Here is a 26,272-nt window from a genome sequence, read left to right on the forward strand (position 1 = left end):
TATTCCCTCCCCTACCACTTCCTATTCCCCTTTTACTTGCTTCATTTTTCTCCATAATACTTACCTTCTTCAAATTTACTTATTTCTTTTGTTTAGTATGCCTTCTCTAATATAATTAATTTCCTAAGGACATAGATTTTTGTTTCTTTTGTATATGGCTGTATCACCATTGCCTAGAAGAGTACCTGGCCTTTGTAGTGGCTTAATAAATATTTGTTGAAGAAATATTCTTTTTAAAAAGTGGCAGAGCCAGAATTTCTCTTCTCTACAAAATAAATAAAAATGTGATATATTGAATGTATAATGTCTATTCTGCTAGTTACTCTTTTACCTGGCAAATCTGCAATTATAAAAATTGTATGAAAAATCATCTATTTGAAGTTTTTATACTATTAGTTCAATTGCCACTAGATAGGCTATGCAAGGAGAGGTTTACTGATAGATTATGAATATCTTACATGCTTGTAAAAAAGCAAAATGATAATAAATGTAACTGATTATGATTTCTATATTTAAGGATATATTACTTATGATCAATATATTAATATAATAAAAGGGACTTTATTTTCTTATTTCTCCCCAAAACAAGGATATATGTCCTTGTGCTGGTGGCATCAAATGCATGGGCGAGCTTAAAACCAAACAAGAAGCTTTCTAGTTGACCCTGTTCATGGTGTATACTCTTTTCTCCTCCAAGAAACACTATTTAGTCATCATATTATCTTCCTTTGGAAAGCTGGTTTTCAGTTTTTGTTTTCACACTGAAAAATGGTCAATGTATTGGCAATTAATGTTATATAGTGTTCACTGGCAAGGGATATATCTCTAAAGATGGTCTATTATATGCTAAAAACAAAGGACTTTGAGTCCTGTAGGATGCCAAAACCTCCAGGCAATTCATTCAATATTTTAGACAATACAGTGGGGAAATCAGTCAAGACAAACTGATGTACTATACATTAAATATCTTTGTGCATCACATTTTGGTTAATTTTTCTAGCATCTCAAAAAAAAAATAAATGCTTTGCTGTATATGTTGCTGACAAGGAACAAATTTATTTGTTGAGAATTTCTGCAGCCTTTCCTTCCTTTGCCTTAACTTTCTTGTTGAGGTGCTAATGAGCTGTGAAAAGGCCAAATGGAAGAGAAATAAGACCTCCTGGGTAATCCATACTCTAATGAACTACTCGCATAATAATTGGCAGTTTATGGTTCTTCTAGGGCAGTGGGAGAAGTAAGCAATGTTGGCCAAGTATATGGAACAACCCATGTCAATAAAATTGTAAAAGAAGTTTATAAGGCAATCACAATCCTTTCAAACAAATGTCATGTGTGTATCATCAGGCCTAGGCACAATTCAATTACCTGAAAAGCTTTATAAGTCAGATTGTGTTGTGTCCCAGGATTTGTAAATCAGGAGATTCTAAACATACTTTTGACTATTTGTCTTCTACCTTAAATGAATTTCCGTTTTTTGATTTATAGTTTTCACAGAACAAAAATTTACCTGGCCTTCCTTTTCTATTCAATTTGCTTAATTTTAAATTATTCTCATGTTGAGGTTTTGAATTGCTGCCATATTTTTATATTAGAAGTTTAATTTATTGTTTTAATTTATGGATGTGGCAATGATTTTGTTTCCTTCTTAGTGTAATATGAAAAAAAGCCAACATATAAAAAATTAATAGAATCAGTAGTAATTTTGTAGGTAATCCCCAAGGATTATACAAATCAAGAATATGAGAACTGATTCCACTAGAGAGTATTTTGAAAATATAATGAAACTGTGTTTTAAACATAGTATTGATTATCCCCCTATGTGTCCAAAAAAGGTATTTTTACTCATTCTGTTTATTTCCATTCCTATTTTCTAAAGTAAGGAAGCAAGTTAAAATATACCAATAGGCATGTTCTAAATTTAGACATATGTTGCAAGTGTGATTATATACCAACAATAATTCCAGTGATATTGTTGCTACATATTTTATAGTATCCATATTTTCATGTGCTGATTTAAACATTTAAATATATGAGTAAATTTTAGGGCATTGTGCTAAAGAAATTCATGGTAGTTTATTTTTCATCTTCATAGGGACAAGTTATCTGTTAAAAATGAAGAAATTGTACACCAAAGCCAATCATATTATAAACATATAAAATTTGTCACCAAAGCGTCTAGGGATGAAAAAGACTAGATGAATCAAAAAATTCTATCAAGAATTCTGTGGGTGTATGAGACACTTATAATGATCACATTCACATAAAATATGGCACACTATTATATTTTGATTTTTAAATGTAGTTTTATAAATCTAGTTATCTCTGGGAAATATTTCTTCCACTTGAGTTATTAAAAAATGTCTGGCAACACAGTCAATATTACAGGCTTTTGTGAGAAAGATACTGAATTTAATTCCCATCTTTGCTTTTTATTAGCTCTGTGACCTTGGGCAAGTTTCTAACCTTTATGTATTAGGTCTCTTTACTGTAAAATGTAGACAGTAATCATCTCTTATGTTGTGAAGTTAAATTACATGATGAGTGGAGTGCTTACACCACACTTTACAAATAGTAAAAAATGTGTTATACTTCTGATTGTAAATTCTATGGGAGTTTATAGCATGAGTAAACATTATAGATGAGAGCATAGTCTATACATTGTAGAGCACCCATTGAGGAGGTACACATGATGAACTGGGGTTCTAGAAGAACATATTATGTGTCTCTTCATAGTCTTAGTTCATTTAAGAATTAAGAAAGAAATAAACTTTATCAATTTTTAATATACAGGTTTTCAGATCAGCTCAAATAGTATATGGTGCTTCATGTCCTCGAGTTAAAAATCAGAGATCCTCAATAGGATAGGGTAATAGCAGGCCTCTTCCTTATTTACTTATATCCTTGGTGGTCTTGATGCATTTTTATATATATGAAAAATTAAGTGGGTTTATAGATTATATTAAGTAGTAGAATACTTAAAATCTTTCCCAATAAATTGACAGTGTCCTAGAATTTTTTTAACTGCATGAAAATGTTCTAGACATCTCATGGAAAAGTAGTTGAAACAATGGAGTTACTTTTTTCCCCTCAAAAAAGTCAAGGGTTGCAACAAATACTGAATATTTTGGGGTTGGCAAGTGGCTATGAGTACTATGTTATTTCTCAAATTATTTCCAAAAGCATCTTCTCATAAATATGTCAGTTATAAAATCTTATATATCTATAGAAAAAAACTTGAAAAAATTTCAAATCTGTTTAAATATAATGTTTCAGTGAGGTTTTGAACCCATAGTATGAATATAAATCTATATACAATACTTTAAATTACATACTTTCTGTGTCAACCTTACTTAGAGCTCTTTTTTGCTTTTCTACTCATGTTGCCATTGCCTGATTTTATAGTATACACATATCCATATATATCCTTTAATCTTTTATTATTAATATCTTCCCCAAATCAAGAGTGATTCCTCTTATCACTTAGCCCACCCTGACTTTGGAGTCTTTTTAATTGAAGTTATGAGAAAAAAAGTTAGTATAACAAGAAATGGAAATTTGTTGAGAGGTTTCATACTTTTATTTCTGTCAAATGCAAGAGACTTTAATGCACTCTTCTCAGTTCTCTGTACCTTAAGATCCAAAGCTTTAATTGTCCAAGGGACCCTGAGATATAAACCCTGAAGCATGGTCTGTCCATTATTGGAGCCAATAATAAAATTGAAGTACTTCCCATTGCCTTCAGCTGCTCTCTGCATGGATCTTCTGGTCTGCCTTTACCAGGAGGGCAGAGAACTTTTTATTACTTTCCTTGAGGCAGAGGACACAATTTGCAGCTGATAATGAAAGCTACCAGAGTCTTCCCAGGGCTTAATACCATTAGCACTTTCATTACAAATGGCAAGCTGCAAAGTCCTTAAACAAAGGATTTCTTTCCTTGAAGAGAATAGGGAGATCCACACTATACTGAGTAAGGCAGCAAGTGCAATAAACAGATCTGGGGTATTCTTTCTTCTCCCTGCTCTTCCATGGAAAGATGCTGTGACTCTGGCCTAATTACCTTAGGGAAAAAATGTCCTAATATTAATATAAAATAAGTTGGAATATTGTCACATGTCATGTGCTAGGAAATTCATTATTTTATTCAACAAATATCGAGTATGTTCTACTGTCTGTCAAATAGTCAACAAAATAAACCAACCCTCTACCCTCATGGATCTTCCATTTAATCCTCCCATGATGGTTTTTCTGAAGACTGTACCACACCATTGTTTAGGAACAAGAAAAGGAGATAAAGTATGTAAAATAAGTAAAGAGAAAACTCACAGGATTTAGTGATATGTGTGAATGGGGATGAGACAATCCAAGTAGCTGGTGTACATTAAAGAGGTAGAGATAGCCAGTGTTTTAGGGAAAATTTACCTCTTTGGCAAAGATTTGTTAAATTAGTGGAATCTTTTTTTGCAACTAAAATCTAATTGAACTAAATTCCACTTAGTTCTTTCTTCTTACTTCTCTGTTCTAGGTTGCACTAAGTAAGAACAAATAGGTAATGAAAGTGATTCTATAAAGGTTGCATGTGAAGGGGTGATGCCAAATGTTAATAAAAATTTTGTATATATTATTTCTGAGCCTTACATGCCCCTTCTAAATTAGTGTCATCATATTCATTTTCAGGTATGTACCAAGAATGTGAGATTAAATAACTTTGCCAACCACACACTGCCTGAATTCTAGAGCCTGAATTTGACCTCAGGTTTATTTTACTCCAAAGTGAGAGAAACTTAAAAGTTTTCTGAGTAAAGGCACTAGTTCCATGCACCACAATGCCTTTGGGACATTGTTATGTACAAGGATGAAAGTGGGGCAGGGGAGAACAGTGCGACTTTAGAGAAGGCTGGCTTGGACATATGATACAGAGAGAAAGTGACTCATTAGGGTCAGTTGGAGAGGAAAGGGTTGGAGAGAGAAGAGATAATCAGTGGTTGGAAGTTCTTAAATAAGTGCAGGAACTAGACTAAATATGAGAAGCAATTAGATTATCAGGAGACAGAAAGCTACAGCCAGAGAATCAACATAGATTTGCTATGACATAGATTTGTCAATAAAATTTTATTGGAAAACAACCATGTTTATTGACTTATGTATTGTTTACAGCTGCTTTTGTGCTACAATTTACAGTGACAGAGCTGAGTAGGTACAACTGGCCTGTAGTGGCCTGCAAAACTGAAAATATTTATTATCTGGCCCTTTACAGAAAAAGTTTAAGGTGTAAGGAATCTTGGATTATATCATAGAAAGAATAAGATTTTCCAACGAAATATGAAGTGACAAGGCTAAAATTAGTGCAGGTGGTGATGTTTGTATATTTTGAGGAGACTACTGTGATAACTTCTAATTTATTTGAATATAGACTTGAAGAATAGATGAATACATAGCTAAGAATATTAGAAATGATGATTCATGAAATAAAGCAAAATTTTTAAAATGGCCATGTGGAATACATAATGGTCAGTTTTCCTTCATAGCTCACTATTGAATAGTTTATATATATTATAATAAACTCTATAGACTACAGTCATTTTGGGGGATATTATTTAAGTAGCAGTATATCTCAATGTGGGTAATAATGAGTTTTCATGATATATGGATATTCTGTTTTTTAAAAAATTGATAAGTGAAAACCATTTGCTTACAGCAGTTTACTTCTGAATTATTTTTATTTTATTTAATAAAAGTATCATTCACCGAGGCAAATTTTTTAAGATAGTCATAAAGGACTGGTTAAAATTAGTAAGATTTAGTATTTTTGCATTAGGCCTATTGGAAAGTGTTACAATTTTTAAATTTAGGATTGAGGAAAGTAATATTAAGAATTTGTTTTGTCTTCCAAGATATTTTGTAACTATCTGATGTTAAAGTTACTTCTTTAAAAATCTCTGATTTTTTAAATTACCAACTTGTATGAATTTCAACAAAATATTGACTTTTAAAATTATTGAAATATACCCAAACCAATATAGTGTGTTCATCTTTCTTCTCTAAAATTTATGGATTTCATAATGTTCTGTCACCCCTTCAGAATGATCACAAGGAATGAAGGTTTACTGGGAACCCCATTTTTCTTCCCACACCTCATAGGTGTAACTTCAGTTTCCTCATCTTGCAAATAGGGCCCTTTTATAGGGTAACTATGATATTATATGAAATAATATGTGTAAAGAAATTACTAGGCTGGATATCCATCATGAGCTACATAATAAATTTCTGAGAAAGTTGCTTTACACAGGAGTTTATTGATGTTTAACAAAAATTTCATTGTAAACTATGTTAAATTAAAAGACAAATCTTTTATATTAGGTTATTAAATTATTCTATGTACTTTTTCCTAAATTTTCCATTATTTTCTCTCTGAATTTCTGTTTGTTTAGGAGAGTTTGTCATAGCAATTCTTCTGTTTCTTCCTTATTGATTTTGTGAGAAGGGTTTTATTACTTTGTGGATTATAATGGCCAAGATCAAAATTTTCAGGGAAAGGGCAAGAAAAGAGGAAATAAGGGAATAAAAGATACAATAATTTAGAAAGCAAATGTATACCCATGATATAAAGGGTATAATTAGAAAAATTAGACAAAGAAAAGTAAACATATACACATATATATGTGTTATTCTATGTATGTAAATATATATACACATATACATAATGAATTGTCAAAGGGAATATTGGGAAAAAGTGCATATTATAAAACATAAATATTTTATACCATGATATTCCTTTTTTATGACATGACCACTGATTAAAACATATTTTATATGAAACCTTGAATTGGAAGCACTAATGACTTTTAATAAGAAATTAAAATTACCTACCCAAAATAACTTTATTCAGCAAGTATTTATTAATTATCTTTGTGCCATGTCTTCTATTAGGGATGGAGGCAGAGTCTCTGCCCTCCTGCAACACAAAGGCTAGTGTAATATCTAAAGGTGTATGGATTAAAACATGATGAAACAAAATGAACTGCAACCTTCATTAGAGTGTGTTTTAGAGAGAGTGAGAGAGAGAGAGAGGGCGTATATTATCAGAGAGACATTTAATTTTATGGTAGAAAGTTTATTTTAAAATCACATATTAGCTTTTTACAAATGTATATTGTGTATAGTAAAATCTCAGCTGCTAGGAACTTAGAGTATGTTAGTATATTAGATGGCTGTAGGTCTTGTGGCAGTAACAAAGAAACAATAATGGATTAACTAAGAGGTGAGTGTATTTCTCTTTCAGAGTTAACTCCATCTAGGTGGGGATGATCAAGGCCTTGTGAGGAAAGCTCTGCTCATCTAGGGAGCCAACCTCCTTTTGCCTAGTTGTTCTATCATCCCTTAGGATGCTACCTTCATCCCCATGACCAGGGATAGCTCGCTACCTCCATGTCTGTATTGCAGCCTCTGGGAAGGAGGAAAAGGCAAACAGGAGAGTGTACCTGTTCCCTTTTAGGTCTTAGTGATGAAGTGGCATATATCCTATCCTACTGACCAATAATTGGGCACATACCACACACAAGGAAAAGTAGGAACTGTAATTAATGTTCTGGATAGTGAAATTGTCCCCGGAACTTTCTACTACTATATAAAAAGTAGAGAAGGAGAGCGAATGAAGGACTAGCAGTATTTGCAAGGACCAGTTCTTTCCAGGAATCAAGATTAAAACTTTTGGTTCCAAAATATTTTGTTTAATAGGCTTTTGAATGAGATAAAAAAAATACACCCATATACATACACACATAAATATATACATATATATACACACACACATACATATGATTCATTTTTGTCTTTTTAAACAGAGCATCCCAAGCACAATATAGCATTTCTGTGAGAGATTTTGTAATAAGGAAAAATGTCAAATTTGCTGACATTAAGCATCAAAGACAAATGATAGAATTACTAGAAGGTATAGAGTATGAATGGTGGACTTGGCCCATTCCTTCCTTTAGAAAGTATCGGTTAGCTTTAAATTTTCCTTAGCTTCTTCTGATTTTTAAAAGAGGGTTTGTACTACCACCTGGGCTATACCTCATAGATGTCTTTCTGGTTTCCCTTTCTTTAGTGTGATGGTGTCTCTGACTTGCATGTGTACATATGAACTTGACATTTGGTTTCAGACTCATGGACATAACAGAGTTCAGGTATTTTCTTAGTAGCTTCAAAACCCATTGACTATAAATTTGTGGAAATGAATAAGAGAAAAAACATATACAGTTTGATTTAGTTTTTAAGAATCTATATTAGGATATTTTGTGAAGGTGCTATTTCTTAGATTCTGAATTCATTTTATTCATTAAAAGAGATATATCAAATTGTGGTAAAGATGTGTCTTCTGGAATCCAAACCACCTAGTTTTAAATCTCTGAACCACCAATTACCTTTGTGACTTTTGGTAAGTTATTAAATTTTTCTTTTCCCGTTTCCTTATCCTACTATTCTCTGTCATCCTGACCTGTCGTGGTGAGAAATGAGGTAATGTGCATTAAATGGTTAGCAAATTGACTGACACTAAGTGCCCAATAAATAATGGCAGCTGTTGTTATTGCTATTTTATATGTAGTTGTTGTTGTTGTGATTATTATTTTAATGTTGCCATAACAGCAGCCATAATTTTTTTCTAAATCCTTATTAGGGCTTTATTTTGAACTGGATTTTAGGTACTAGCAATATTAAAAAAAAAATACCTATTTAATGGTGTCACTAGATTGACTGTCATGTACAGTGTGGCATGATGGATTAATTTCTCATAAATCACTTCTGTAATCATTTTTCATACTTTGAATAATACCCTGGTTTACATGCTATATCTCTGAGAAAACACAGTAGAAATGTGGCAAGAATATTTCCAGATACTAATCCTGGTTCCTGTGAACTGCTCTTTTGTCATTTAATAAAAGAACCACTTGGTTATCCCTCTGCAATCCTTTAGCTCTGAAATAATCTTTTACTTAAGGATAAAAAGATTATAGAATATACCAAAAAAAATTCACCATGCATGTATTGACTTAGACTCTACAAAAAAGAAGTATGATACATTTAAATGAATTAAGAATGATAAAATTTTCAAATGTTCTTGAAGCATTTATACATTCAAAGACAATAAAATTGTTTTTATCCAGGAAAAAACTTGTATCACATTTTAAGGCTGAATTTGGGGAAATTGCCAAAATCGATCAGTTTCATCAGTGATATAAATGTACTCAGAGATAGACTGTGCCGTCCCAAAATGTCCCAGCTATTTTTCTAAGAGCTTTGTGGTTTGCTGGATTGCTGGTTTCACTACCTATATGTAGCCACTTGATGACTTAGTTTGAATTGCCAAAATCATGCTTCCAAAAATACACACAGCTCATTCAACTGTTTCCTCATAAAAATCAGTTGCCATTTCAATGAACATTGGCCCCTAAACATAAGCATTGAAGAGCATTTCTTAGGATCTAGAATGTGCTTAGCATTTTATGTGCATTATCTCATCTAAGCTTTCCAGCAATTCTATGTACATATGTTTTTTATTTTTATTGTTTTATTGATGGGGAAACTGAGATGCAGGCAGTTTAATACCTTACCCAAGATGAGACAGATAGTATACTGGATTTTTAAAATGTATATGTGCATGGAGTAGTATCAAGGCTATTGCTCTGTAATTTATTAGGACAATTTCTAGTCATAGAAGGCCTATGACTAGAAATTTCTGCAACTAGAAACTGTCACTAGAAATGAGTTTCCAGAGATTTTCCTGGAAATTGTAGAACTAAGAGAGATAGTTGTTTATTTTCCCTCATTGTTTTACTTTTCCTTTCTCTATTCCTCCACCTTTATGCATGAGTAATGTCTTCAAGGAACATAGGTGACAATTTCTAATATTCCCTCACACTAAAGGGCAGTAATTAAGCCTCTGAAGTGTGTGGATAACGTTGGATAAATTTGAGTGTTCTCAATTTTGAAAATAACCAGAATTGTTTTATCCATTTACTCTTAGGCCTCTCATCATAATCATTATTTGCCTAATGTACTGCAGAGAAATATAAACTACTGTGATAAAGACAAAAATTAAAATAGGATTGAAGTATAGAAAAAAAAATTAGTTCCAGTTGATGATACTGGCATTTCCATTCATGAAATAATCAGCGTCTATCTTTGTTATGTATAGATCTTTTGTAAACAGCAAAGATCAAGTTTTCTAGAAAATTTTCTTTGATGCTATGAAATGTATGAACTGGATGCAAGCTGAGGTGCAATATGAAATTCCATGATGATTAAAACATATTTTGGGGTGCTGAAACTGAAAACATAACCCTCTCTCTATATCTTTTCTTATTTCCAAATGTTCTGTTTAAAGACAGTTTTATTTAAAAATGTTATTTATTCTGAAGATTCCATTGAAAATGTACAAATGTAGAATTCAAGCAAATTTCTTCTGTCATGAGTTTAGCTAGTCTTAAATTCTACAACCATTTTTAATTTGTTTCATGAACAGCACGGTAAAAAATTTCCCAATTTTAATCTCAACTCAGAACATATATACATGTACATATATATATACTTAGACACACATATATATGCACATCTGAAACAAACATTCAAAGAACAATACTAATCCTTAGTGTAAGTGACACAGATTGATATTTTTTATTCTGTCTAATTTGAAAATATTATGGGCCATAACTCAATAAAATCATTTTGTGAGTCACTGATGGATCATGACTTACAATTTGAAAAACAATAGTCTAGATGAAAAAAGAATTACTGAGAGCCCAGATGACAATTTTAATCATAATTTATATATATAGTTGAATATATATAGTATATTTGAATTTATGGTTATAAATGATAACTTATTTATATAATTGTACATAGCTTATTCATGTTTGAAATTAGCTTTAATAAAGCTATATTTAAAAAGTTTTTGGTTTATGAATATCCTCAGAGGAAACATTTAGATTCAGAATTTATGAGTACTAGACATTATGTCTTTGAGTATAAAGCTATGCCTTTTAAAATTTTCTCCAGAAATTTAAGCCTATGTAAATATCAGTAAATCATAAAGTGTTTAATATTTTCATTCAAATCGTATGCTGGTAAAATATAGTGTTGTATTACTTGAGTACCAGTGTTGTTTATAGTTTATCATTTGGAGATTATTTCAACCCAAGATTGTTAAAAATTTTTAAGAACCCTTAAATAGGAGCTAGGTTGAGGTTCAGGTTTCAAAAAATGTTGACTTAAAGAATTCATGTTTGCTCATAGGATTTTGGGTGATTTTTTTTCTATTATACAATAATGGTCTGGCTCCTGAAATTTGGACAGTGACTTAAGAAGGTAAACTTGGCTCTTTGAGGTATCTCCAAATTATTTTCCACAGGGATGGGGAAAGGGCAAGCTTGTAGCCCTGGCTTGGGCCAGGCAAAGGCAATATATGTAACCAAAATGTTTGTACCCCGATGATATTATGAAATAGAAAAAAGAAGGTAACCTTGGGATAGGTTATGTTTCAAAATGGTTCTTATGTATACAGGAATCTAATAATGATTACATCTATAACATTCTTTACTGGGTACTTATACAAGATCAGGCAATCTGTCAAGCACTTTATACACTCTCCTTTAATTCTTAACACACTCTTATTAGGGAACTATTATTGTTCCCATTTTACATATGAGGAAACTAAGGCTTATGTAGGGATAAGTAACTTTCCCAGGATCACAAGACCTCGGGCCAGAGTCAAGATTTAAACACCAACTGTATGTCTCTATAGCCCTGGATTTAACAACCACATTCTACTGCACATAATAAATCTCTCATCTCCTCTCACCTCTAACCTGGAAAAGCAAAATGTACGGGACTGGATTGTACTTTTTTTCCATCTACAGACAAGGCTGGCTACATAATGTCCGGGGCCCAGTGAAAAGGGAAATTCAGAGCCTCCTGTTCAAAAAGCAGGAAAAAAAGTGCTGTTAAAATTACTAAAATATGAAGTTGTTTATTCCACACACTCTCTCTTGACTTGCCATGCTGACTTTATTTGCTATTTAACATCATACTAAATAAAGAAAATTAAAGTTTTAAAGTATTAACATGAATTTTACTGTTACATTGTGCAATTCCAGTTGTAAATGCAAATATAAGAGCATTTAACTTATGCAAAATCACCAGCATTACATAATTCATGTCTTGGAGGTAGTATATGCATATGTATTTCATTCTTACCAGAATGTGGAAACACTGAACTAACTCAGCTGTTTTTATTTTACTTCTTGTTCCGCTCACATTTGACTAATACTATCTACCTTCAGCTTACTAATGAGTAAAGAAGGACTGAAATGAAAACGAGCTATAGGTTGCCCTATCTTTCTCTTTCTTTTGGTATCATCAATTTTAGCATAAGTGGTCTGCTAATACAAGAATATAACATGAGTAAGAAAGAATATGATAGAGTTTGTTGGCCATAGGTGTTTTCTTAGAATTGCCTTCTTTCTACATTTGAAGCAAGGTCTGGTTCAAACAGAAAGTTTGACCTACTGGGGCTGTTAATGCCCTAGTTTACTCAGTCTTAGACATACCACTGTTACCTCATACTCTCTTTGAGTCTTGCTAAAGTCCTACAATATTGTAAATCCACTAGAATTCTGTGCTTTTAGGGCATTGAAAACACTATATGCAAACGGGCAGGTATATATTGCACCTATCTCCTTTGCTCATTTGTACACTTCATTGCCCCACTGGACTTCACTTATAAAACCCACGTTCAAAGATAAAAGTATTAACAATTTCAGGATGGCAGCAGCAGATAAAAGAAGCTGGGGTTCCTTCTGAGCTCATGGCCCTCCACCTACACACATCCCTCAGGTGACCTTTTTATAACTTTTCTCCTTAATGCTGACTTTGATATTTATTATTAATAGTATTTAGAGATAGAAGGGATGCATCGTGGAACTTGTTCTAACACCTAAGACCTTCAGAAATTTCCTTCCCCTGGAGGTGGTGGGGGGCGGGGGGAGCGTGTGAATAGCCATCTCAGGGCACTTATGCTTAGTTTGGAATACTAGAGTTGGAAAATTTCCACTTACCGTTTTTTACCAGTTCTCTTTATAAACTGGAAAAGAGTGCATCATTTGATGAAAAGATCACACCAATAACTACCATTATGCTGTGTCATCTTAAAGGATTTAACAGTAATATTCATGTTTCAAAATTGGAATATTTATCGGAAGAGCACCAATAAGTTGGTCCTTGTGGCTCAGTGGGTTAAAGCCCAGCATTGAGGAGGACTGGGAATGCAAGGCAGACATATCAAGGGAGCACCTTCAAAGATTGGGCTTTCTCTAGGCAAGACTGTGAAATCCCTCAAGTAACTTCTGGTTATTCTGCACTGCCTTTTGTTTCATTTTCAAAATCCTGTTTGTTATGGCCTAGTGCTTGCTTGAAATATTTGGTATGCACAGCAGATTCCTCTCCAAATATTTCTCCAATAATTTTGGGCTCTGTTCAAGTCTATAAACAGCCTATGTCCCTTACCTCAGTGCAAACCCTCTTGAGTACAGTCCTCAGGATTTTTGAAGCCCAGCAACCTACTACGAGTGGACTTGACCTAAAGAAAAACTTACTCAGAATTTCTTCTTTACTCAATTTTTTACCCTTGATGATTGCTCTAAGGTTAAACCGGCAGACACATAGGTTATTCCAAGAGATCTCTCCTGTCACTTGATAGTATGGATCCCCTAGTGTCTGAATCTCTGCAAACATACAGCCAGGTTCAGAGGTCAATAGTGCATCATGTAAATTACCCTGTCTCTTTTACTTGACTTCAGGTGGTGAAAAGTTATGGCCATGCACAGCACTCTAGCCACTCCAAAGGAATTCTTTCTCATCAGATTTTTCCAGTCAATCTCTTTGTTACCTCTTTTATGCCTTTGAGCTAGATAATAATTTAAGAGGGGTGAGATCAATTTTGTGATCACCTCTTAGCAATTCTTTCATAGGTGGCTGGGATTTTCTCTTTAGAGTTATGGGCACTTAGCTTTAGGGTCATAGTAGAAATTCCAAGGCAACCATTTGGAATCTCAGTATCCTGCTAATTAAACTGGGTAGAAAATACTTTACAATTTACTTCTGGTAAGATAATATCTTGGTTTTTAAACCACGGCCTTCTGTAAGTAAAGGCTAATTCATATATTTCATTATACTGTTAGGAATTTTAAATGTTACTTTCACCCCTCCCATTATTGTCTTACTGATACCTTTACTGGTCTGTATGTAAACTTTCAGAAATATTTTCTTACCTAGGGTCTCTCAGGAAGAGATGTTTTCTTTAATGCCATTGTGAAAGTATATAAATATAATTCCAATAATGTATATGTAAAGGATTATAACTATGAATTGAAAAAAGTTAACCTATGGATGGATTTTATAGCATTTAAAATGCAACATGAAAAGATGATGTATTAATTCACTCTTTATAGTATTCCAGAAGAGCTTTAATAGAATATTAATTTGGTGTTGATTTGGACAGCTATTTGAGAATTTATGTGTGTGTTCGTGGGGATGTTAAAATGCAGCTTCACTATTGCATGTGTCTGCTGTTCATGTCTCTGATAATGCAAGTGGACGTTTCTAGCATTTTAAATATTTCATTCGATTTATCATTTAATTACTGGAACAGTCTGCAAAGACACTAATTGTAAAACACCCAATTTATTTTATTGTTCAGCATTTGGAAGCTCCTGAAGACAAGTCATTTGGCAGTTCATTGATGGAGACTGAAGTAAACCTGGACCGTTACCAAACAGCTTTAGAAGAAGTACTCTCATGGCTTCTTTCTGCTGAGGACACATTGCAAGCACAAGGAGAGATTTCTAATGATGTAGAAGAAGTGAAAGAACAATTTCATACTCACGAGGTAAACCAAAACATTGATTTATGAAACTAAGCACATGACTTGTCATAATGGCAAGTCTTTGTTTTCTCAATTCTCTATTAGATCTTTGTATTTTGGAAATTTATTTTTTATTTTGAGACGGAAACAATTGTTCATGTGCTTGGGATTTCAAAAGCCAGATTTTGAAGTTCTCCTTTGGAGAACAGCCCTAGAAGGTGTTTGCCAATGACTATATAGGAATATGAAAGTCCAGTTTCCTTCTCTTGTGTCAAGGTAATACTGAGGCATAACTTACATTCCTGAGTACCTGTATGGTATTAGGCCAAACTACCCACAGTGGGGGACTTTTCCTGAGATAACACATTTGTTTGGCTCCCCTCCTTTCTCTTTTTCCTGCTATTTTAACTCTCTTGTAGATCCTCCTGGGAGCTTTTCCTTAATAAATTAATTGCACTGAAATCCTTATCTCAGGGTCTGCTTCTGCAGAAGGTGACCTAAGATAATTTTCCTTAATTCATATTAAAAATGGTATTGAGTTTTCTTAAACAAAAATTAAAATACTTTTACTGAGAATATAAAAATAAATAGGCTACAAGTTTAAAATTGCAAAAAAATAAATAAATAGAATCCAAAACCAAAATGATTTGCCTAAAGTTTTAATTACAGTTGTTAATTTTTCATTGTCAGGGATACATGATGGATTTGACAGCCCACCAAGGACGGGTTGGCCATGTTCTGCAATTGGGAAGTCAACTGATTGGAACAGGGAAATTATCAGAAGATGAAGAAGCTGAAGTACAAGAACAAATGAATCTCCTGAATTCAAGATGGGAATGCCTCAGGGTAGCTAGCATGGAAAAACAAAGCAAGTAAGTCTATTTATTTGTAATTAAGAAAAACAGCCAGTTTTAGAATTGTACTATTATTTTGGTGCAGATTAATGTTTAAGGTAGGATTCTCAGTTTGTCACTAAGGCATGTAGCTTTTTCTTCAGGGGACACTATGGTTGGATTTTCATGTCAATAACATTTTAGTTTTCACTTTTGTAACTAATGTAGAGATGTTGTATAGGTAGACTGTTATCTACAGACACAGAGTTGCCAAAATTTTTTCACAGTTTATGTTTTCCATTTTTTCTCCAAAATTTACAATGTGAGTATAGAAGGCATGGAAGCATGCACAGGAAACCAGATACATAAAATCACCTGTTAGCTACAGTGGACAGGAAACTTCTCTTCTAAACAAAAAGCCCTCAAAAATATTATAGAGTTACTCATCTGTTTATGAAAATCCTCTTGAAAAAAAAAATGTTACCCAACAGTTTTTGGAAATTCTTATTTAAGTATAGTATGGCTGTGAATTATTTTAGGAATATATATATTGACAATCAAAAAAGAGTTTTTGAGACCTTTCTGAAAATGGCATACTTTTTATAAAGGTAACAACCAGATCTCACATTCTGGATGTGTTGCTTTGATTTATTTTGTTAGGTGTGTGTATTCATGTAGAGAATATCAAGACAAGATAGATTTATTTTTAAATGAAAAGAAGTGAATTGCCAACTATGGATTTGAATACATTAAGCTAAAGAAATTGTCCAAGCGCCTTAAGTTTACTTAGTTATTATTTATGAAGATTAAAAGCTTTAAAATTGTACCAAAAAAACTCATTAGATATGCTGGGAGGATTGCTATTCCAGTACTAAATTATAGTTTGACAATAGGGAGGGGAAAAACACATTTTTAAGTTCATGTCTTTTGAAAGCATAAATAAGGGACATATAAGATATATGTGTATTCCAAGCCAGGAGATACCAGTCTATACATATTGACAATTTTACCCTTCTGTGATCATTGAGATGATTGTAAGTAACCCTAAAGGTGACAGTTGTAATAATTATAACTATTGAGCCTGGCCTCCATCAATGTTCAAAGGTCAACTAATTTACTCCACCCATTTATCATCATAAATCATAAGATATAACCTGTCTACTTGTGGCGATATGCCAATATTCTTCAGATTACAACTTCTATTTGCAGTGGTCTATGAAACTTAACTAAAGCAACTTCCAACAAAATTAGAAAGTTTTGAAAATCCAGCCTCCTCTTTTACTGACCTTCCGTTAATAGCACCACTGTCTTCTCCTTTGTGTACTCTATTTTCCATCCCCTCTGGAGGCTAAATGTCCCCATTGTTCCTGCATTCCATTATTTCAACAGGACTAACAATATGGCATTAACTATTGATACTAATCAATTACTTAATTGCAGTTTGATATTGAGTTGCAAGAAAGTATGAATTCAATCTGGAATTAAAATTCAAGTCTTTCATGCCTCACTTGAAGCACCATAAAAAGAAGTTCAAGTCTTTTATCTGTTATTACAATATTTCAATGTTCATTCAAAAAATCCTCTTATTAAAGGGATATCTACCATTAAATGACAGATGGCAAACAATGTATACACACACACATACACATACTTGTGTGTGTGTGAGCTTGATTTCCTTACCCTCATCCCACTGAAGGATGGGGATGTTAAAATGACAACATTAATACTTAGCTAAAATTGACATAAAAATTAGTTTGTTCTTACGGAAGATTCGGGGACTTTGGTTTGTGTTACAGCTTTTAGAATGATTATCAAGAAGGAAAGAACAACCTTTTAGCTGTCATAGCTTTTTGCTAAAACATCTTATGGAGTTTTTAAAATGAGACATTATATGAAACCACTTATAGCAATATTCTCTTCTGGATAATTTCTTGGAAAACAAATACACAAAGTGTTATTTAAGCAAAGTAAATACAAAAATATTATGAGAGTTTATAAATAACAGTGAGTCTTCAATACCACTTTCACCAACTTTGTGTGTGTTCATGCATAAAACCTATTAAATTCTAAATGAGATAAGCTGTTATGCAAACTTTGCTGGACCTGATTTTTGACAGATTTTATGGGAGGAAACCAAAAGCCGATTATGACAAAAGGATGTTTTCAGTACTTAAAAAATAATAATTCTAGGTTTTTATTTAATGCCTTAAATAAATCACAACCTGTTCAGTTTCCATTTTCATGATTATATTGATGATTGGCTTCAATGTGGAGCATTTCTTATTTTGTCAAACATATGATAACTTCGGAGCAGTAAATTGCTAGTAAATAAAAAGAGATTTGTTCATGCTTTTTATCTTCCTCCCAAAGATAGGGTTTGGATACATCCAGTCAGAAGCCATTGTCTCTGTCTAAGCCTAGGTTTTGTGATGAGAAATGATAACTAACATTTGCGTAGGCATATTATGTATACCCCAAGCCATGCTTAAATTCTTAAGTTGATCTTATAACAAAAGTGAAAAATTTCTTATATATACAGATAAGCTTATAATAAAATCTGTGAACACTTACACTTAGCAATTGTATCATCTACCATCATATTTACTAGAAACCATCAAACTGTATTTGATATATAGTCATTGTGATTGAGATTATATATATCTTTATTTATAAATATGAACAAATATTAATGGAGTGCCTCAGGTTATCAGATACAGTTAAAAGCACCAGGAACACAGTAATGATCATAAGAGGTATGGTCTCAGATCTCATGAAGCTCATATTCTACAGATGCTGACAGCCAATAAAAACAGAATACAAGAAAAATATCAGATTAAATAGGAATATATTTTCTGAACAGATTAAAAGGTAATGTGATAGAGAATTTTTGAGGGGCTACTTTAGACTTTGTGATCCAGGAAGGACATTCAAGGATGGTCCCACTCAGTTTGAAATTTGAATGATAAGAAGGAACCACCATTTGCAGATCAGGAGGAAGGGTATTTCAGGCAGTGGGAACAGCTAATGCAAAGGCCCTAAAATAAGGGCAGTTTGGCTTGTTGGAGGAACTAAATGGCCAGTGAGACTGGAGAGTTGCATATTGTAAGGTTAGATGGCTGAAGCAAGAAATGGGGTTGAAATATAGGTAGGGGTCTAATCACATATGGCAGGGTTAGTCGAGGTAAAAATAAAGACTTTTAGTTTTAAACCAGGTGCAAGAAAAAACCATCAGAAGGTTTTGAGTGGGGGATAGACAAGGCAAGAAAATATTTCAACAAGGCCACTGGAAGAAAAGTGGACTATTTAAATATTTGGCCAGTGTAATTGTCCAGGAAAGAGATCCTAGTGTCTCAGACCAGCTCGTGGTTGTGATCAGAGTGTACTCCAGTACCTTAGCCAAGTAGTTAACTTTAAAACCAATTCTTCTTTATTATATTTTAATTCCTTTGGCCTTTTTAATAGTCAAAATTCTTTTTACTTTGGAAATAAACATTCTTGCCTTGTGCATACAGACACTACCTTTATATACAAGTTGCATCTAGGAAATACTATTTATCCCATTAACAACTATTAAGCAAAAGAAATTTAAAAAATATAGGGGTAACAACATACCCTCATTTCCACCTTACAAAATCTACTCCAATTTACCTAAGGAATAAGGTCTCACTTTCTCAAACATTTATGTGAGCTGGGGTAATATTCTTTCCCACTATGATCCTCACTTTACTGCTTCAGAAAACAGCAACAATTCCATGTGTCTGGTACACCTCTGAAAAATGTTGGCTGAGGTAGTGTATTAAAAAAGTAGTTTTTGAATGTAAAATTATTACAGAATGTACAGAAAATCATCTTTATAAATAAGATGACTTGCTGTGGGTTATTTTAACCTTACCACATCACTTTGCCTCATATATATTTTTTACCTTTTTTTTCTCCAGCTTTTTCTAATGTCTCACTTATTTTTTTTTTCCAGAGGATATGTTTGTGGGTCTTTTCAATGGGCTAAGGGAGCATGAGAAGGGCGATTAAAATTACATCTGAAGTTACTTATTCACAATTAAAACATTTAAAAACATGCTTACAGAGAAATGGCAGTAAAAAAAGATAAGCATACAGTTTCTTCTCCCTTCTTTCTAACTCCTTTTTCATTCTACTCTCATAGAATTATTTCCTTTCTAATTTCTTTCCTTTCTAATTCTGGTAGTTTCATGAACATGAATTTATAAAGTGAAAGCTAATATAATAAAGAAGTTTGCTAGGACATCTTTAGGCATGAACTAGTTTAGTACCACTGAGCTGGTATCAGTCAATTACAAATCTTTAACAATGTTTATGAGATTGAAATGAGAGCACTAAGTGTCACTGGTTTCATAATTAAAATAAAATAATTAAAACAAGACAATGTCTGTTGATATGCCTAAGTTAGAAACACTTAAGAAGATTAAGCTAAAAGATTTTTGTTTTGTTTTGTTTTATTTTGTTTTATGCTGTGGAATACCCTTGGGGTGATAGGAGGTGAGGGAGAGAAAAGAAAAAGACAAAACTTCCAACTGTGGAAGTACAAGAAGACAACTGGCATAGGGACAACAGAAGATTTCCTTCTCTATGAATAAACTAATTAATTTGATTGAAAAATGCAACCTGCAGAGAGCAAAAGAGATTTACTGACATTTCTAGAAGGACTCATAAAGATAAGCACAGCAAGTTCCATCAACTTCTCTGATAATTGTGGTTAGGACATGCAGACAGAAACTAAAACCCTTGTGATGGTAACGGCGAAAAATGAAAGCAAGTCAGTAAGAAGTCCAAGTGAAGTTGTGTTCTGGTTTATATCAGCAGGAAAAGAGATATGAATAGTATCTGGGTAGAAACACAAGCCATAACATGGGGAAATAATTGTGAATCACCATCAACACTTTGACTGCAGAGAAAAATATGTCTAACAAATCTGGCTCATCTTATTTTCTTTTTCTAAATGTCTGTTCCAATCTTGAAATGAGATAGCATATGTGAGAGTGGATAGAGCAAAGGAGGTGCTGAACAAATGGGTGTGTTGTTTTCTATCAAGTGAAGTGACTAACATATCACATATGTGAATATATGAATGAATGGATAAACAATTGAATTAAACTCTTCAGGTATTTCTAATCTTTGAATTGAACTTGTTGCAGTGAACATTTTGAAGATGCATAATCTCAAACTCCTACTTGTGATTTTATCTCAGTTTGTTAAATCTGGGGTTTTTTTTACTTCTTTCAATAATTTTAAAGTAATAATTCCTTGCAGATCAAGGTGGTCCAAGCACCAGCAGCATCAGCATCATCTGAGATCTTGTTAAAAATGCTAAATCTCAGTCCACACTCTGATCTACAGAATCAGAATTTGCAATTTTTCAATATCCCAGATGATTCCTAAACACATTTAAGTTTGAGAAGCATTCCTCTAACTGTAACAATTATAATAGTATAAATCTGTACTCCTTTGTAGACCTCTTCTTGAGTAATCTTCTGTTCCTGTTTTTCTATCAATTAAAATGGGCCAAATATCTTAATTACTTTTTTAGAAATTCCAAAAATGATGCTGGTGATGTTTCATTCAGTCCACAAATATTGGCATCACCCCAAGTGTGATGAATAAAATAACAAGATTCTGGTGCAAGAATATATAATAGAGATAATACAGGAGTATTGGGACTAATGAGTGGTAATTAATAACATATGATAACCTTACGTTTGGTCAGGTTGCAAGTGGGTATGGCCATGATATTTTTTCTGCAAATAATGAAAATACTGTGGCCTACTGCAGCTAAATGTGGGCATCCCTTATTCTAATAATATAAAGTATGTGATTCTTATAGTTTAAATTACAAACAGGAAAGCCAAATCTCTGGAATTCATAGAAATGCGAGAGTAGCATTTTTGGAACAAAGCTTTCTCACAATGACAAATGATGATAATTAGAAAAATTAAGTTTATTCCTTCATTCATTCATCCAATTAACAACTGTTGTCTACTATGTTCCCAGCACTGATTTAGATACTGAGGATATTTCGGTGAACTAACTCCCTCTCTTACTGAGCTCATGTTCCTAGTGGGAGGAAACAGCCAATTTAAACATATGTATGTCATGTTGGATGCTGTGAAATGATAATGAGGAAAAGAAAGCATGGGGTAGATGTAGAGAGTAAAACATGTGTGCTATAGTATGTTAGGGAAGGTCCTTCTCATGAGTCGATACTTAAGAAGTGCCCTAAATGACGGTGGAAATAAGCCATGGAGATAGCTGAGGCAAAGGGAATAAGCAAGTGGAAAAGTCCTGAGGCAGGAGTGAGCCAGACATATTGTAGAAAAAGTGCACCCAAGCTGACAAAACGTAAAATGATTACATTCTGATTTACAACTAAAGAAAAATGATTCAAATTAAATTAATAGACTGTCTCAACAAGAGAAGATTTAATAGAAGATGACATTTTTATAATCTTAATTCTGATATTGCTGATTGAGAAAGTGTTTGCATTTTTGTGCCATCTTCTTATGCTTAATTGATAATTAAGTTATATAACTTATACATTCAAGAAATATTTATTGGGTGTCTAATATGTGCCAGGCACTGTGCCAGACACTATGTAGTGGCAAAATTATTGAAGTTGAGAGAGAGCTTCTATTGCCATATAAATGAATGTGATCTCGGAGTGTCAACATTACCCATTCTTACTTAAGATAATTTAAACAGTCTTCCAATCATTGTATCTTAATAGTTGCCCTTGGTTTGTGATGACATCTGCAAGTTTCTTCATCCACTTTGGAAACATTTAATCAGGAAGATTGATTTGAGGGTTGCCACAATGTATTTGTCACAAGAATCTTTTTTATCCAGCAGTGCAACTTCTTTATTATGTTTATTATGTTACTGTTACGATTTTGAATTTTGTTGTCAAAGTGCAAATGAATTTTTTCTGCATTTTGAACTTTAATCTTGCTCTTGATAGTTGAAGACTACTAATAATTAAACTGCTGGTGAGCTATGTGAATGGGGGAATAAAATATATCAAGACTTTGAAAACAATGACACATTTTTGTTTCAATCACAGAATTATTTATAAAAACAATACTGTTTCTCAGATTCCACTGAGTGGGAAGATAAATGTTAATATACATTTAATTTCGTGGGAGAGTAGAAAATTTCCTTTTATTTCTAGTTGTTGAAAGGGAAATTTTGTAGGTAGATTCTTTCCAAGATATTTGTTGTGAGGTTGTAGTTTAAAAACTTTGGCCTCTAAGACCAGGTTGCAGAGATAATAATAACTATCACAATGAGTAGAAATTTTTGAAAAAAATATGCATGGCCTGTTCCCTTTGGCTTTTCACCTGACCCAAGATGTCAGCATACCCATTGGTGGGAGAGATGGTGCTGTAGAGAGGAGGATAGACACATTAGTTTTAGGGAAAAAAATAAACTCTTTATATGATTCTACTATACTCTGGCCTCACATCATTCTCCAATGGAAACTACCATATTAGTGCCTAAGATTTACAGACACAAGAGCACTATCTAGTGTCAGGCTTTGCAGCTGAGTCCGGTAAGGGATGACCAGGACTTGGAGGAAAGAGGATCTACTTATTGAGGCAGTGAGGTGCAGGAGGCCAGTAGGGATTAATCACCTTCATGGATGCTGAGGTACACATTCAGAAATTTAGTATGGGAACTGAAGGATAATACTAGTGGATGCAGTGGTGGTAAAGATGATGAGACAGAGCAAACAGTGATGGTAAAATTCTTACACACTTGGGGGCATTGTTTCTATTGGGATTCTAATTTAAAAACTTGTATTTCACAGGGCATTCATTGAGCTTTGATACATGTTATAAACATTGGGGTTTGAAAAATACTAATGTGTTTCCTAAGGCCTATTCATTAGTTCCATGCAACAAAAATACTTATACATATGTTTGTATATGTACTATTGAAACTTTTCTTTAAAAAAAAGCAATATTGCTTTTCTATTTTAAAGCATGTCTGTCTTTTTTTTTTTGACTTAGAATATGTCATGTTTTCTGATTCTTGCATTTAATGATATACCATATATTTTTAAAATATCTGGCATTCATTTTACATTGTTTCCATATGTTTGAGGGAAATAAGTCTCAAAGGTATCGTGAATTCTATCATTAAAGTAAAGCTCATGCTAAGAATAGTTGTCTCAAAACAAAATTCATCTCTAAAAAATAAATCTTAGTATGGGCAGTATAGCATGATGGCGAAGCAGACCCCAGGCCCAAACCGCCTTTGTTCCCCCTTTCCCACCTTCCTTTGCTTGCCTTTTGACCCAGGTAAATCTTTGCTTCTCCATTTGTCAATTGGGGCTAATATTAGTTCTTGCATCAATAGGATTAATTATAGTAATACCCCTATTGGCTGACACATGATAAATATGTTTTTAAAAAGTAAAATTATGTTTAAAAGTCCCAAATTGTAAAAGGTCAAAATTTCTCTTGAGATCATTTATGAATCATACAATATAATTAGTTCATAAATAAATAAGCAAATACATTTTTATGCATCATGGACTTTCACCTCCATATTATCTCTGTGCATCTGATTCATGTTAACCCTGATACACCATGATGCCTGGACACACCTTCCAAACATTTGCTACTTGTGAGCACCCAAGGGCTGGAGTAAATATCGTGGCTGAATCCTGAAAAACCAGCACAATCATTCTCAACCCTGATGTTCATTAGAATCACCTGGTTGCAGAGTTTTAAAAAGTACCAATGTCTGGGCACCAGCCCCAGAAAATGATGATTGAGTTGTTCAGGTGTGGAGCTGGGACTTCAGTTAGAAAAGTTTTCTCAGTGATTCTAATCAGCAGATTTTATATTAAGGCATTATTGATGTAAATTCCACTAGTTTGCCTTTCTGTGATAGTTTGAATAAAAACCAGACTTATGCATCACCTCAATTAATAACTTTCTTAATAGAGAAGGAAATAAAAACCCAACAAATGGGTTTAAAAACTGCATATTTAAGCATATGTCAGCACTCTGGAAGCATCTAATTGCATATAAACAATTGCTGAGCTAAAATTATGAATATATAATCTATCTATTACAACCATTTTTCTAAAATTTTCAAGTCATCATTTTGAATAAGTAAATAAATTCTAATGTATTACTGTGATTTTAGTTACTAAACAGCATGTATTTTAAAGTCAAAATTATATTAAATATTCACTTTCTCTAATTCATACCAGTTGCCCTCCCTTAAATTATATAGGTTTTATTGCCAACTTAAATCATATCATTGCATTTTGCATGTAACACATGTCAATTGAACATCACTGGTGGTCATTTTCTAATCTAGGCATTTATAATAATATTTTACCCCCTTTTATTAGTTGTATTTTTTGATCAAGAATTACATATAAGCAAATAATTCTAGGAAATTGGGCTTGAGAGCCTGTCTTCCTAAAGAGCTCACACCTCCTAGTAATTTTTAAGTTTTCATTGTAATTCTCTAGGTTTTATAAATTCTATACATTTATACATTTATTAATGTAGTGCCTAGCATATGGTTATATTTTAATACATTTTATAATGTATCTCCATAAAGCCCAAAAAATGCTATTAAGACTATCAAATATAGGCTGAAATTAATGAAAACATGTACCATTATGCATTTATAAATTTGTGTCTAGAAATTTCAAAAAATACTATTTATTTTTTTGCTAGATCCTTGAACTCAGGACATCATTCTTTATAGACATTGCAGGACATAATGAATTGTTATGGATAAGGACTTTCAAATATGGATTCATGGCTATTACCAATCTGTTGATTTAGATCTGTGCTGTCCAATATTGCAGACACTAGCTAAACGTAGCCAAATTAAAATTATTATAATTAAATATAGTTAAAAATTGAGCTTCTCAGCCACACTAGCCATATTTCAAGGGCTCAATAGCCCTACATATCTAGTGGCTATCATATTGGATATTGCAGACATAGAATATTTATATCATTGAAGTAAGTTCTGTTGGACAGCACTTGATAGAGAATAATTGCCTTCTCACCTTCTAACAGAATTTCTGTAAAGCAAACTCAACATTCCTGTTGATTTCTTTCATGTACATACGGATATATTTTCATGGTGGGGTGTGGGGTGAGATCTCTAGTAAAATTATTTGAAAAATAGTATTCATTGCAATGCCTTTTACTGCAATTAACAAGTAACCAAACTCAAAGTGGATTATACCATTGCTCCTTAAAGTGTGATCCATGGACCAGCAGCACAAGCATCCCTTTGGCACTTGTTAGAAATGCAGAATCTCGGGCCTCACTCAAGACCTACTGTCTTAGAATCTGTCGTTTGACACACTCCCCAGGTGATTTGTATGCACATTGATTTGAGAAGCACTGGGTAAAACTATAAGGACGTCTATTATCTTATATAACAATAAATCCATAGGTGAGCTGACTCCAGAGACCATTAAGTCTGGAACTCCATGCAGCCAAAGTTGTAGTTC

General features: G+C 33.1%; 1 protein-coding gene across 1 annotated transcript in view; it reads left to right on the plus strand.

The window, feature by feature from the left end:
• Nucleotides 1–26,272, plus strand: part of DMD (dystrophin) — a 1,602,346-nt gene that overhangs the window by 141,705 nt on the left and 1,434,369 nt on the right. Inside the window, exons 5-6 of the mRNA XM_069463910.1 lie at nt 14,750–14,938; nt 15,605–15,786. Coding sequence (XP_069320011.1) covers nt 14,750–14,938; nt 15,605–15,786 — 371 coding nt within the window. The remainder of the gene's footprint in view (nt 1–14,749; nt 14,939–15,604; nt 15,787–26,272) is intronic.

The sequence above is a fragment of the Eulemur rufifrons genome, chromosome 30 (genome assembly GCF_041146395.1).
Source record: "Eulemur rufifrons isolate Redbay chromosome 30, OSU_ERuf_1, whole genome shotgun sequence".
NCBI classification, from domain to species: domain Eukaryota; kingdom Metazoa; phylum Chordata; class Mammalia; order Primates; family Lemuridae; genus Eulemur; species Eulemur rufifrons.